The sequence below is a fragment of the Dryobates pubescens genome, chromosome 21, assembly GCF_014839835.1.
Source record: "Dryobates pubescens isolate bDryPub1 chromosome 21, bDryPub1.pri, whole genome shotgun sequence".
Taxonomy (NCBI): domain Eukaryota; kingdom Metazoa; phylum Chordata; class Aves; order Piciformes; family Picidae; genus Dryobates; species Dryobates pubescens.
This window is the reverse complement of record NC_071632.1, coordinates 16418285-16434013: the sequence shown is the minus strand read 5'-3', so window position 1 is coordinate 16434013 and position 15729 is coordinate 16418285. Positions and strand designations below refer to the sequence as shown.

Sequence of the window (15729 nt, the reverse complement as noted above, 5' to 3'; positions counted from 1 at the left end):
GGGGATACTCCTAGTTTAGCTGTTGACATTAGGAAGCCATCTACCTGTAATGTCTTGTTACCTTTTGTAATTGTGCTCTGTATCCAGTGTAACTTCAGTTAAACTTCTGGAATTAAATCTTGAACATGTGCCTGGTGCCTCAGAGGTTCTATCATTTTGATTCCTCTTACTTTGAAGTAAGTGTGGTGCTAATGCAAGTTTAATTTCTTGCAGTTAAGGAGTATGTGTCAGAGTAAATGTACAAAATGTGCAAACTTCACAGGCTAAAATAAGGCTTTGCTGTTATTGTTGTGCCAAAATGTTAAGGCTTCGTAATTTTCCAGCCTGCTTTGAACATAAACACAATCTTAACATTTTTCATGAGGAAATGTGAGCTGTCCTTTATCCAGAAATTGTATGCTTATGTGAACATTGATGGCTATAGATTTATATGAAAATCCTAATGAAATTCAGAAAGGCATCTTCTTATACCCATGATGTTTCTGAAAATAATGTACCCTGTCCTAGTTTACTTAAAATTTCCCAGCTTTACCTGGAATCACCATAGAAAAGGTAGAAATGTGCCTGAACATGTCTCAATCTCCTGGATATTTTTATAACTTTAATATATGCATTTTGCTTCTCAGATATGTTTTTACTGGCATATATACTGGTGAAATATTAATAAAAATATCAGCAAGAGGATTTGTTTGGGATGAATTCACCTTTCTTCGAGATCCATGGAACTGTTTGGATCTTGTCGTTATTATTGTAATGTAAGTAAAACTCAGTTGTGCTTTTACACTCAAGGGAGAAACATGCAGATAAAATGCTCTCTGATATTGCTGAAGTTCTTTGGAGTGGTTGGCATCCTGCCTGCCTAAGAGCTACTGTGCTTGAATCACCCTTTGCATACCTGCAAAGAGAAAAATGGTCGTAGAGTTTTAAGGAAGACACATGAATGCAAAGATCATCTTAGAACCGATTGTTCTCAATTTACTACATATTTAAATTTAGTTAAGTTATTCCTGTGTGCTCAGTGTGCCTGTGCTCTGAAAAGCTTGATCTTTGCCATTCAGTTCTATGGTGGTTTAATATTTTAGGTACGTTACTATGTGTATCACCACGAGCAAGTTTTCAGCTCTTCGAACTTTCCGAGTACTGAGGACTTTGAAAGCTATTTCTGTAATACCAGGTAAGGAACAGCTTTTAATAACTTCCTCTCTCTTTCAGCAGTATTAGAAGGAAGTAAAAGACCTTAGGAAATTTAAGTAAAAATGCTATGCTCATTCTCATGCTTTATTTTATCTCATTGAATGCTCTAAAGTTGCAAAGCCATTTACGCTGTTTTAAACATGCTTGCAACTGCTCTCTATTGTCATATGGGAACACTGCTGCATTTCTCAACTCATTTTTTGTATTACTGAATCTTTTCTTTCTAGGTCTGAAAGTCATTGTAAATTCACTTATTGAATCTGTTAAGAAGCTTACTGATGTCTTGATCTTGACTGTTTCTTGCCTGAGTGTATTTGCTCTAATAGGCCTCCAGCTTTTCATGGGCAATTTAACATCCAAATGTGTCCTCACTGATGTAACATACAATGACTCACTGTGTAGGGATGCCAAGATATATTCACCAAATAATGGAGGTAAATTTTATTCTTTCTGTGCATCTTCTTGTGTATGTCTTATGCTTTCACAGAGATGGGAAAATGGAGTTGGTATATATTTCTCACAAGCAGGTGTGTCCTTGCATTTGCACAAGGACACATGGGGGCACCTGAATGTGAGATTAGTGAATCTTGGATTTGGAAAAGATTATCAGTCTGTGGGATGATTCTACGATTCTATGATTAGAGAGGATTGAGTTTTGCATAAGCATTTTCTTCTTTACCTACACATATTGCACGGGGATCCTAATTTGAGGGATACTGTGAAAAAGAGATTTTTGTTTCTGTCAGTCTGTGGGATTTTGCCTGCTTACCACAGAGATTCTTATTTTTATTGCAGATCAAATAAAATCTTAGTTTGTGAGTTGTGCAGTTAATAAACTATGTTTTTTAAAAGTGCCACAGGGACAGGTATGCAGAGAAACAGCCCTGTATGCCCTTTGCAGTGAAAGGAGGCTATCACACAAATGTAGTCCATCAAAGTGGGGTTTTTTAAGTGCAGTAATGTCTGGTTTCCTGTCAGAGTGCTGTAGGAACTGACAGCTGCTGATTTTTATTGACAACTTCTGAATCCTTGTTAATATTTTTTTAGTTGACATCTGCTACAGAATGAATAAATCTTCTGAGATACTGCTCTGTGGGTTCAGCTCAGATTCTAAGTAAGTGACAGAAACAGTTTTAATATTTTCTGATTTTTACCTCCAGATGTACTGTGGGTTTATTTTTGGCCTAAAGGAATGGTGATGACTTTTCATGAAGATGGAATGTGTGTGTGTTCTTAATTTAATAACTAGGTATTTCACATCAGAAAGAATGAAGTAAAGTACTAGGGTATGAGTAATTATATATGTGCTTTGTTGCTAACCACTGGCAATGCAGAATGATACAAAGGAGGAAGAGAACATATCAGTAAAGAGTTATGAGGTATTAATAAACTCTCCTTGTCTCAGTGAATTATTTGAAAGTAAACATTCCCCTTTCTTCCCTCCTCTATATCTCAAAGGTCTCTTCACACCTGGTCTATTCTATTCTATTCTATTCTATTCTGTTCTGTTCTGTTCTGTTCTGTTCAGTTCTGTTCTATGTGTTTGTTTGCATGTATCTTGCACCATTGGAATGTTTCTGTCTAATCACAAACTAGACAGAACTAGAGTTTTGGTCTAGTTTCTTCTGGCAGAGTTGTATTAGGGAGTGAATAAATGGACTTTCAGATAAACTGAACACAACTAGATTTAATGTTGTGTATTGGATGCTTCCAGGTACAATCTAATGCTGCAAGTAAGTATTGCTTAACATTTCTTTTGTGGTCAGAAACGAGTGCCCAAAAAACTATAGCTGTAAGAAGATTGGGAAGAATCCTGACTTTGGTTACACAAGTTTTGATCATTTTGGCTGGGCCTTCCTTTCTTTATTCCGTTTGATGACACAAGATTGCTGGGAGCGCCTCTACAGACAAGTAAGACCTTTTATTACCTACTAGAGTGACTTTAGACCTGTAATTTAAAGCTTTATGTCCACTAAAAAAGAAATCTGCATTTGTTTTAACCTTGCTGATACCAAAGTTAAGTAGCTTCAGCTGACTTCAGTTTTGATATCTTCTGCACGTAAGATAGGATGAGAGCAATCCTGCTGTGGATGCTAATAGTTTTGTGGGAGAACACACTTGGGTCAGTGATTAATAGTTAAATGCTGACATGTAAATAAATATCAGAGGATTGGGGTGTATAGCAGATCTAGCTAGTGAACTCACTGCTGCTGTAGAAGGTGTAAGGACTTGTTACATACTTTCTTTCACTTCCTTTAAAGTCCTGACTCCACCAAACCTGTTGGCTCAAGATACACATTTTACTTCAGATACTTTTTGACTACTGGTACTGAAAATGTGGAGTCTTTGTATTTTGATTCAGAGAGTTGAATGTAACTTTAAAATTCCTTTTTTATTTTTTTTCTGACAAAAATGATATATGAATTGAGTGTGAAGAGCTCTCTGGATCCCTTATACCTACCCTTTGCTAGAAGGGAATTATCCACTGTCTTACTCTGTAGCTTTCCCATGGTCCATTTTAACTTGTTTCCAGCAACCTTTATCATAGAATCATAGTGTCAATAAGGTTGGAAAAGACCTCAAAGATCATCAAGTCCAACCTGTCACCCAAGACCTCATGACTAGTAAACTATGGCACCAAGTACCATGTCCAATCCCCTCTTGAACACCTCCAGGAACTGGGATGACTCAAAATTACACTCTGAGATATTAAAAACTGAAAACCATGTAACATCCATATGTTAAAAAGATGTATCCTTTTTTTTTTAAACAGATATCTCTTCTGCTGCCATTTAAAAAAAAGAAAGTAAGAATAATCCATCAGTCTAAAAATATTTACTCTGCTTTTCTAATTGTGATTGTTCAGACAATCTTAGCTTGCTTCCTTATAACTGAGGTGTATGACTTGCTTCTGTGCCCACCCATAAATCTCATTACACCTGAAACTGACTTCTCATAAATAGAATCTGATGATCATTTGCCCAATTTGCTGGGAGTTATTTTCATTTCATTTTGAGAATGGGTTTTTTTTTTTCAGTTCTTCTCTGCAGTACATGGCATCATTAGGAATTATTGATGGTGTGTTACATAAAGAGAAAACACTGTACGGTCACAAAGATGTCTGGAAGAGCTGAAGTCTATTTACTTAAAGGCTAGGGGAATTCCTGACTAGATTTATTTCTAGACCTTCTGTATAACTCAAGACAAGAGGTAGATCCCACTGTTGTTCACTGAAAACCATGCAGTATGTTGTCCCTTTCAATTGCATAGGAAAACAAATAGCTTTAAGTCAGTTTGAAACTCTACTGTAAATATTAACTTTGTGAAGTATTTGTTACAACCTTTACCTTTTCCTCCCAGACTATCCGTACATCTGGGAAGAACTACATTCTGTTTTTTCTGGCAGTCATCTTTTTATGTGCATTTTATCTCTTCAACCTGATCTTGGCTGTGGTAACTATGGCATATGAAGAGCAAAATAAAGCTACTCTGGCTGAAACACGGACAAAGGAAAAATTACTTCAGGATGCCAAACAAGTTCTAGAGAAGGAAAAGGTTTGTAAATTGCTGTATGTAATATATAATGTAGTTCCTTCTGCTTTCTTCTGTTTGTGTGAAAAAAGGTTTTTAATTAAACATGTGCTTCATACAATACTTTTTCCACACTTCATTTCTCTTTCTCTCTCTGTCTCTAATTGTGTATGTATGGCTGAGAGACCTGGAGCTGTTTGGCCTGGAGAAGAGTGAAAGGGCATCTTGTCAGTGCTTATAAATATCTAAAGTGTGGAGGGCAAGATGACAGGGCCAGACTCTTTTCAGTGGTGCCCAGTGATAGAGCAAGGGCAATGGGCACAAACTAGACACAGGAAATTCCACCTCAATATAAGGAAAAACTTTTTCACTTTGAGGGTGGAAGAGAACTGAACAAACAATCCAGAGAGGTTGTGCAGTCTCCTTCTGTAGAGAATTTCAAAACCCACTGAGACATGATCCTGGGCAACCCACTTCAGGCAATCCTATTTTAGCAGGGTGTTGAAGTAGATGATCTCCAGAGTTCCCTTCCAGCCTGAACTATTCTGTGATTCTCTGTGTATGTGTATACATACATAATTATGTCAATGTTTCTGTCATACAAACAGCATCAGTCCAAGTTAAATCATATCAGGATATATCATATTAGGATTTGCAGACCTGATGTTGTATAGAAACAGCCTTGTGGGAAGTACATAGCTTTTTATGGTATTGCAGACTCCTTTCTCTGGATATTCCTTCTTGCTCCTAGTGTGCAGCCTGATGAAGGAAGTATGAGTAGATAAATGAGCATCCATAAGACAAATTGTCATTTCTATGGTTCCCTGAGATTGGAAGTTCTGATGCTGATAGATTTCAGGATTGATTAACAGTGCCAGCTTCCAGAGAGCTAGTGGGCTCAGCTGTTTGAGGGGTGTCATGCCTCTTTTTGAGTGACTGCATGCAGAAGTTCTACCAGGTGACAAGAGCAGGAATAGTCTTTGGCCAAGCTAATGCAGCTGGTTCCATATTAATGTAGAAGGACATCCAGAGACTGCATTAGTTTCTTTGCTGTTGGTTTGGAGACATAATAGCCACAGGTCAGATTTCTGCAATGTTTCCTCTTGGCACAGTATTGCCTTGATTTATTAATTCCTTGGCCTGTATGGGACCAGGGATCAGCTTGGTTTTGTTTCCTTTCTGAGAAGTGAAGCTCTGAGCTAAGGCAACAAGACAGACTGAAAACTTTATCTTCTAACTTTTTATAAAAGATGCATCTGATTTACTGCCAACAGTCAGAAAAGTCAGACTTGTAAGAGGACATACAAATGTTCTCTAGCAACTATCCAATTTTACTGTTAAGGTGAAAGGCATCACCAGTTTAGTGAATTACTCCCCTACAGCTGTTGAGGAGGCTCTATTTAACTTTACTAGGCTTTACTCAGACTTTTCTTCCTTCTGTTTTCCTTTCAACAAGATTAGTAGTTAAGAAAGGTTTAACATTTTAGGATTTAGTTTGAGTCTTTAGTCCTCTGTTGACTTTAGGCTCAAGGACCTTTCCAAAGCAAGAAAAGGAGACTAAAAGGATAATATTCTGTAATTCAGATGCAAAATACAATATCTGAAGTGTCAAGGACAAACTTTAATTACAGTAGCTGATAAGTAACTCTGCTTTATCTTTCAGTATTGTGAGCAGCATTTTATAATCCTATCTTTTTGTTGTGGTTTAATATTTCAAAGGTAAGAAACCTTAGTGCAAAGCAATCAGATAGTATAACAATTAAACTGTATATGAACTTAGTCCATGCATTGGCATTTGCCTTGTATTAAGACAGATTTTTTTGCTGCTTCTTTCTTTTACAGATGTTGGCTGAAGAAGAAGGTAATAAGGTTTTAAATGTCAGATCTGAAACATCAGTTGCTGGGTTGGAAAACCCCAAAGAAAAAGAGATGAAGCAAGGAAAGACTGGTTTAAGACAAAACTTAATTCTAGGTGATCGTGGCAAAGAGGGGCATGTCTTTCATTCACAGCCTGGTCACTGCCAGAAGAAACTTGTAAGTATTCAAAATAGAAGAGAGATTCATTGGGCTTGTATGTGATATGACAAGTTGATGAGCCAAAGTGTTTCCCTTATTTGCAATTTTTTTTCTCCTTGTTTATTTTTGTTGGTTTTCCCTTCCTCCCTGCATTACATGATTGTTATTTTTTCTTTAAAGCAAGATAAAATTTAGATTTTTGGATCCAAAAGAGGACAGCACTACACAGAATTGCAAGGAAGGCTCAAAGTGTACATCAGTAGAAAAAAATATTACTAGTTTTGATTAAAGATCCTTTGCCTTCAAAGGCAAACACCTGATATTGTTGTATTTTTGTTTGATGTTCTTTCAGCAAGGCAAGGCTTCATTACAATGTGTTTTTTAGAAGGCACATTTATCTTATGCTGGACATCATTTTTACATTACCATTTATTCATATTCTCTTGTTTTATTACCTTCTGTTGCCTTTCTAACCAAAGAGGCAGATACTGCTGTCCTATGAGTTGTCAGTGGAATCCATTAGTGATCCCTTTCGGAGACAGAGGTTAATGAGTGCAGCCACTGTTATTACAGATAATTTGGGTAAGTCATTGTTTAGAGTTTTAGTGATTGTGTATCTTGACCTAAGAGATCAAAGTGTCACAAACAATCAGCATTACTTTAAAAGTCACTAAGGGAAATTATGCTGCAATCAAATGTACGCTTCAACAAAATAAATATTCTTGTATCACACAAATACAACTTCCAGTTACTGAGGGTAAATCTTGCCTGACCAACTTGACTGCCCTGTACAGTACAATGACAGGGGCTTGTGGATCAGGGGAAAGCAATGTTTTCATTTACCTTGACTTCAGCAAGGCTTTCTGCACTGTCTCATACAGCATTTTTTTCATCCAAGCTAGAGTGTTAGGGTCTGCATAGGTGCACATCCAGGTGGACAAAATAATGGGTGGATGTTTGGGCTTTGAGTGTCTGGTGAAGAGGTTGGATTCTACTTGGAGACATGTAACTAATGGGGTACCACAGGGGCACATCCTAGGACACATCATGTCCTAAATGACCTGGAGGAGGCAACGAAGGGCTTATTCATGAATTTTGTACATAACATCAAACTGAGGGGGAACCACTTGGTACACCAGAGGTAAGGGCTGCCATCTAGAGGGACTTAGGCTGCAGGAATGGGCCAACAGGAACCTTATGAAAATTCAACCAGAACAAAGATAAACTTCTGCATATCTGCAGGAACCTCTTGCAACAATACAGGCTGGAAGCTGGGTCTGAGAAGCAGCTCTGCAGGAAAGATCTTGTGGGTCCCTATGGGCAGTGAGCTGAGCCAGCACCAATATCCTGGACTATATTAAAAGAAGAATAGCCAGGAGATAGGTGATTATTACCCTTTATTAAGCACTTGCTAGACCACAAACTATGCCCAGTTTCCCACCCCACCTCCAGGCCCTCCCAGTAGAAAAAGTACAGAGGGTTCAGTAGAGAGTCACCGAGTCAGGGGCTGGAGCGCTTACCCAGTGCTGGACTGGTGCAGCCTAGAAAGAAGGTGTTGAGAGGAAAATAATGCTCCCCTTCCAGTGTGTAGGAAGATGTTATCAAAGAGATGGAGCTGGGTTCATCACAATGGTGCACAGTAGGAAGACGAGACAACAGAGAGAGCTTCAAACTGTGTGTAAGGAGAAGCTTTCACCATGAGGGTAGTCAGACAGAGGAACAGGTTATGCAGTCTCTGATATTACCATGGCAGACTCTGCTTTGAGGAGGATGTTGTACCAGAGATCTCCTGAGGTCCCTTCCAGCATGACTTACCTGACAACTCTATCCTCAGCAATGGACATAAAGATATAAGGGGTGCCCTTCTTCATTTTATCCATGCTGCATCTGTGACTGTGCAGAAGCACCCCACAGAAAACAAGTCATCAATTTCCCAGACAGTTATTTCTCCTTATGTAGATCCTTTATCATCCTTTGATAGTAGAATAAACATGGAGGAGGGTAATTCCATTTATTTCTGTACTTCTGAGGTTCATTGAAGGGTGACACTTAAATAGCTTGTGATTAGATTGTGTAGGAGTAAAACAAATTCATTTTGATGATGCCATTCTGCTCAAAGAAAACTGATTTTTCTTTTCAATCTTTTCTATGACTGCTCTTTGGTTTGTTTTGGGTGGGGGTTTTGTTGATGTTGTTTGGTTTGGTTTGGGGTTTGTGTGTGTGTGTGATGTTGTTTTGTTTTGTATTGCTTGGTTTGGTTTTTTTCTTTTCTCTCCACACTATGGTATCCCACATAAAATTATTCCTGTGCCACCTTCCCTTCTTGTCATTTAGAACTGCAAGAGTCAAAACTGAAATGCCCTTCGTTTTGGACACGTTTTGCTCGAAAGTATTTGATTTGGAATTGTTGTCCATGCTGGAGAGCAATTAAAGAGAAGGTGAAATTGGTAATTTTGGATCCATTTGTTGATCTCCTAATCATGGTTTGCATTATTGTCAATACCTTCTTCATGGCTTTGGAGCACCCCGACCTGCAGTCTGATTACAAAACCATGATCTATATAAGTGACAAGGTAAATGAGGTCTATGGGAGGATGAGTGTGGAGTTGTAACCCACAAGCAGACATGCTTCTTGAGTGACCTTTTGCTGAATTTCATTCTTCTCTTTTCAGGTCTTCACCCTGATTTTTACAGCAGAAATGGTCTTGAAAATCATTGCTCTGGATCCTTACAACTATTTCCAGCAAAAGTGGAATATTTTTGACAGCATAGTTGTTATGATTGGCCTAATAAGCTTTCAAGAAAATCTGTCAGCTTTCAGGCTGGTAATTATTTCTTTGTCTTTTTTTAAATAAAATAAATAAAAAGCTCATGTGTTGCACAGATTTGTAAAAGTTTGTAGTGAAATACCCTCAAATTATTTTCCTGGTGAATGTGTTAAACCAGTACTCTTTGTTAGTAAATAGTAAGCCAACGTGAATGTTAATTAGAATGAACATGAAATGACTATTAAAGAATACTTTAATACTAATACATGCACAGTTTAATACAAACACAGTTTATTATACTGTGTATGTTGGAGACTGCAAATCCTCTGGCACAGTGCAATGCCTTGGAGATCTGACTTAGCAGAGGGTTCACTGGTTCTGTTAGATCTGCACAGTGGCCCTGCTCAACTACATTTCACAGTTACAAAAACATACTACCTGAGTGTTTTTATGAGCTGAAGGATAGCAAAGGTTTCTTTGCAGCTTTTCCTTTGGACTTGAGATTTGTTAAATAATATAGCATTCCTCAAGGCTTAGACTTGGCCTTGAGGTCTCTTCAAGGGTTTCCTCTGTCTTAGGGAAATAGAAGACTAGCTCTGAGGTGTCTGTGTATAATGTTACCTTTTTTTTCTTACATTTTTAGTGTGTATTTAGAATAGTAAATTTGATAACTATTTCTAACATTCTTTGTAGCTTCTCAGAGTCATCAAATCTAGAAATTCAGCTGAAGTCTGTTTTATCTTGGGTGCCATGACTGGGAGATTTTAACTGCCCTGAATGCTTAAATGACTAAAAAATGTCCTTTTTAATCATGAGGGTACAGACCCTATTTTAAGTCTGCTGGGTGAGAGGTCCTTTAGCAGTCTTCTGTTCTCAGTATCATTCAACCATCTGTTTTAGGTCAAAACAACTGAAAACTTTACTATGGGAGGAATGTTATGATGATGTTACTGAAGTGAAGCTAGCATGATAAGTACAGGGTCTGGCTTTTATGTGTGCTGTGCTATCTATTCAGTCTTTGCCACTCATGTTGTTCTCTTGTCTTTTGCTTGCAGCTCAGGATCTTCAAATTGGCAAAGTCCTGGCCAGCCTTAAATACTCTTATGAAAATAATTCTGAACTCAGTTGGTGCTCTGGGTAACCTCACTCTGGTTTTGATTATCACTGTATTTATTTTTGCTGTAGTAGGAAAGCAGGTTTTGGGCACTTACTATGAGACTAATTGGTTGAGAATAAGCACTGATGGGAATATGCGCTGGCATATGAAAGACTTTTGTCATTCATTCCTGATTATATTCCGAATATTATGTGGAGAATGGATTGAAACCATGTGGGAATGCATGGAAGTGGCTGGAAAAGGGCTGTGTCTTCCCATTTTCTTGCTAGTCCTGGTGATAGGAAACCTGGTGGTGAGTTTCAAGCTACTTTTCAGTTCCTACTGGCTGCACCCAGATATACTGGCATCTGTTTTTTTTGTTCCCAGGCAAACTTTGTCATTTGAAGAGTATTCCCATTTTACTCTCTTTTGGATGTTAATACATGTTTTCCTTCTGTCTTTTTTCCCCCTCTTTTCCCCTTTCTTTCTCTTTCTCACACAACAGGCAGGTGCTAAGAACAATACACAAAGTTATTCCTTCTCCCCAGAGTGCAGAAGTGCCATGCTTTTGATAGTTTGGTGTCTGATTTCTACCTCCTGTGTGTTACTAGGCTCAGCTGAGCACCCAGATATTCTTGTGTATGTCAGATGAATCAGATCTAATGTCTATGTGCGTTATCAATCTGATGTTGCTTGTTTTCTTGGTCTGTACTAGATCCTTTTTGATGATTAATGACATTAAAAGCTATCTTTGCCTTTTTTTACAATCTATCTACCTCCTTGTACATTATGAACATCAGAACAGGTGAAGATATATCTGATATACCTCATTTCCTTTTTGTCCTGCCATTCCTTCCAGGACCCATGTCATGCTATATTTATATTGCACTGTGATAGTAAATAATTTCATTGCAGTGGTTGATGAAAGTAAGACTTTTACTTTTTAAAATCTTAGTTAGGTTTTCTCAAATGTCTTTGCCTCTAGCAGCAGCTTCCTCAACTTACTTTAACTCTTTTAAGGTTCTCAACCTATTCATTGCCTTGCTGCTGAGTTCCTTCAGTACTGACTCCTCGATGGGACAAGAGGAAACTGGGCAAAAGACCAAATGTCAGATTGCCATTGCACAGATTTACAAGGGCCTGCAGTCAGTGAAAGACAGAATTTGTGATCATTGTGGCAAAATAATGAAACAACGGCACAAAACGACCGCCAAAAGGAAGACTTTGGGGAGGATTGCTGCCAAAGACATGGAGAGCGGTAACTATGCCATGACAGATATCAGAAAGGAGGTAGACAACAGTTGTTTTGACGTTGACTATTGCAATAGTGAAGAGAGTTCCTCAACAACAAGGAAATATGGAGGATTTTTAAGGAGCCGTAGTACCTGTGTTCCCATTGAAGCCCCAGAGACTTGCACAGATGAAGGTGATGATAAGCACAGTGCATGCACAGAAACAGACTATGGAAAACAGGTAAGGGATTACTAATATTTGAAAAAAAAATTACTGCAACTTGCATGTGTAAATAGAATCTTGAAGACTCAAGACTGAATGTTTTCCCTCCCTTCCTAGTATGATGCCATGGCAGTAGCATCAAAAGGAAGTGGTATTTGTGGATGGATTATCAGGGTCCTAGGTGGATTGTCAAGAGCCATTTTCTGTGGCTTGGGTCATAGAATAGAATAGAATAGAATAGAATAGAATAGAATAGAATAGAACAGAACAGAATTAACCAGGTTAGAAAAGACCTTTGAGATGGAGTCCAACATATCATCCAACAATATCTAATTAACTAAACCACGGCACCAAGCACCCCATCAAGTCTCTTCCCAAACATCTTCAGCGATGGTGACTCCACCACCTCCCCAGGCAGCCTATTCCAATGGTCAATCACTCTTTCTTTGAAGAACTTCTTCCTAACATCCAGCCTAAACCTCCCCTGGCACAGCTTGAGACTGTGTCCTCTTGTTCTAGTGCTGGCTGCCTGGGAGAAGAGACCAACCCTCACCTGTCTACAACCTCCCTTCAGGTAGTTGTAGACAGCAATGAGGTCTCCCCTGAGCCTCCTCTTCTTTAGGCTAAACAACCCCAGCTCCCTCAGCCTCTCCTCATAAGGCTTGTGCTCCAAACCCCTCCCCAGCTTTGTTGCCCTTCCCTGGACACATTCCAGCAACTCAACATCTTTCCTAAACTGAGGGGCCCAGAACTGGACACAGTGCTCAAGTTGTGGCCTAACCAGTGCCAGTGGAATATCTTTGGACAAATTCTCAAAGAAGCAGAAACTGCTGATCCCTTTAGGATCATTTGTGGCTGTTTGAAATATGTTGCCTACCAGCATTTGGTGGCAGAAATCCTTTCCCTGATGCAATAGAATTTGACATTGTTTGGAATCCGTGGTAGAAAAAGGGCTGAGAGCTGAGTGGGGTCACTTAGTTCTTCCACCTGTAACTAGAAACATGAGACTGTTGAGGTCCAGCTGCAAAAGTTGATACTGAGCCAGTTCATCAGAACTTAGTGATCTGGATGCAGGAATCCACCAGTGGGATGAATGTAGACTTTGAGCAATGATACATTTCCACAGGATGTGAAATAAGAAACCCTTCATTTACATAGCTTTTAGGGATAGCATTTAATTAGTTGCAAAAAGGCAAACATGCTGCATTTTGTGGATGCTTTAGATTCTGATAAAGAATTTAGACTTGTGAACAAAAATATGGGAAATCAATTGTTTTACATTTTTTTTCATGCAGAGAGACAGCTTAAGACGCAGAGAACAGTGCCAGAGCTCAAGTGGTTTCAGTCTGATTTCTGGGACTTCTGAAACTGTTAGTGGTTTTTCAGAAACACACCCAAAGAAAGAGCAGAAAGAGGTAATTGCAACTTCTATCAGCTGGTGGAATATGCTGGAGCTGAAAATTGCCACAGCCTTTTCTGTCCTATTATTTGTAACTTTATTTTGGTAGTTCAGCAACATGAAGATCATTTATATGCTGCAGATTATTTTTAGTGGGGTTTTTTTTTTGTCAGAAAACAAGTAATAAGCCTTATTTAGTAGCCTTAATCATGAAAAGCAAATAAGTTATCTTCTTTGCCCTTCTTTTGTGCAGAAGTGTGATTCTGGTAGCTATTCTGAAGCCAGCACTGTGGATCCAGTTTCTCTTCTGGAGGTGTTTTCCCAGCCTAAAAAGTCACACCCACCTAAGGACTGTTTTGGAGAAAGTAAGAAATTGTATTATATATTGCAGTGACACTGAATCACACACAGAGAAATGAACCAGTGTTCAAAGAGATCTGATTGGAACATTTCCAAATAGGCAGAAACACCTTGAGACACTTGTTTATATGTATAAAAACTCAGTTAAATATACCTGTAGCTAGCACAGAAACAGAGCAGGGTTAGGATGCCTGAACACAGGCTTTTAGTATTGTGAGATGCTTGAACTGTCACAGAAGCTGCAGGGTATCTGAAGAGACCTAAAATGGTTCTAAACTCCTGTGTTTAGGCAACAAAATGCTATCTTTGGAGTGTGATTCGGTCTTGAACTGAGGCATTAGACTGCAGGTATTAGTACATGAGCAAGGGCACTCAAAGCACTTCTGAAGAGGCAGCTAGAGGTCAGTTAGGATATGCATGTTGATATCTGGTATCTTAAATGGCACTTCAGCTGAATTTGTCTGAGCACCCAATACAGTGGATGAATATCCAGTCAATAAAGGAATTCAGAGGAATGTGCAGCTCATTCTGACATGGACACCTACTGCTGATTGCCTAAATGGCTCTTTAGAGTCCATTGACTCTCATAGTTCAATCCTTCTGCTTTTACAGATTAATGAGGAAATGTTTGGGATACAAAACAGTGATCAGAGAATCTAGTTCTAGCTTCTCTGCAGTGCAATATTCAAGTGGAATAATCAGTAAAAAACCCCAAACATTTACTGAACCAATATTCAAGTGGAATAATCCGTAAAAAACCCCAAACATTTCCTGAACCACTGGTATGGTATTATATATTTTTCCAACCAAAAAGAATAAATGCAGAAAACAAAACAAGAAAGTCTTTTAGAGAGAAGCAATGGGGGGGTTTGTCCCTTCAAGGGGTTTTGGGGCACAAGCTTCTCTTTTCCCATTCATGAGTTGCTCTATCACAAGAGATTATAATCATCTACAAATTTTGTACCCTTTTTTGGGGGGGTTGCTGTTGTTGGGGTTTTTTAAAGCTTGTTTCAGCCATAGTATCACCCCAGAGGTAAACCAGCAAATTCTTTGTTTAGCCTGTAGAAGCTCAATTTAAGATGCCTTACACTCTTTTAGGTTCCATGTCTCCACGCTTACCACAGAACTAAAATGCTGTTCTTTCTCTTTTCAAGGTTGTGCTGAATGTTGCCCGTGTTGTGCAGTGGATGTCACTAAGTTTCCTGGCAGAACTTGGTGGAGATTTAGGAAAACCTGCTACAGAATTGTTAAGCATAGCTGGTTTGAAAATTTTATCATTTTTATGATAATATTGAGCAGCGCAGCATTGGTAAATTCACTTTTATTTCTCAGTTTTGAATTGTTCTTTATCAGTAAAGGACAAAAAAACTCACAACTATCCAGTAAAGGAAAAAAAGAAAGTAGAGATGGGTAGATTCAGATTGGATGTTAGGAAGGAATTCCCCTTGAGGGTGGTGAGACACTGGAACAGGTTGCCCGGGGAGGCAGTAGATGCCTCATCCCTGGAGGGTGTTAAGGCCAGGCTGGATGTGGCTCTGAGCAACCTGATCTAGTGTGAGGGTTGGAACTGGATGACCCTTGAAGTCCCTTCCAACCCCAGGGAGATGGTGGAGTCACCGTCACTGGAGGTGTTTAGGAGGAGACTTGATGGGGTGCTTGGTGCCATGGTTTAGTTGATTAGATGGTGCTGGATGATAGGTTGGACATGATGATCTCAAAGGTGTCTTCCAACCTGGTCTGGTCTATTCTATTCTATTCTATTCTATTCTATTCTATTCTATTCTATTCTATTCTATTCTATTCTATTCTATTCTATTCTGTCATTAAGCCCATATCCTCCCTTCTCCCTTCTTGCAAGATGTGACTCCTAGAAAGGCAATGTTGAAGTGCTTCCCAGGAGGCCCTATCAC

The 15729-nt window shown here is 38.9% G+C and overlaps 1 protein-coding gene across 1 annotated transcript in view; it reads left to right on the top strand.

The window, feature by feature from the left end:
- Nucleotides 1-15729, top strand: part of LOC104302321 (sodium channel protein type 5 subunit alpha-like) — a 33043-nt gene that overhangs the window by 3645 nt on the left and 13669 nt on the right. Inside the window, exons 4-17 of the mRNA XM_054171274.1 lie at nt 627-755; nt 1083-1174; nt 1422-1646; nt 2242-2308; nt 2961-3105; nt 4555-4749; nt 6568-6759; nt 7221-7323; nt 9076-9314; nt 9414-9566; nt 10565-10918; nt 11626-12078; nt 13713-13824; nt 14974-15128. Of these exons, the coding sequence (XP_054027249.1) occupies nt 627-755; nt 1083-1174; nt 1422-1646; nt 2242-2308; nt 2961-3105; nt 4555-4749; nt 6568-6759; nt 7221-7323; nt 9076-9314; nt 9414-9566; nt 10565-10918; nt 11626-12078; nt 13713-13824; nt 14974-15128 (2614 nt within the window). The remainder of the gene's footprint in view (nt 1-626; nt 756-1082; nt 1175-1421; nt 1647-2241; nt 2309-2960; nt 3106-4554; nt 4750-6567; nt 6760-7220; nt 7324-9075; nt 9315-9413; nt 9567-10564; nt 10919-11625; nt 12079-13712; nt 13825-14973; nt 15129-15729) is intronic.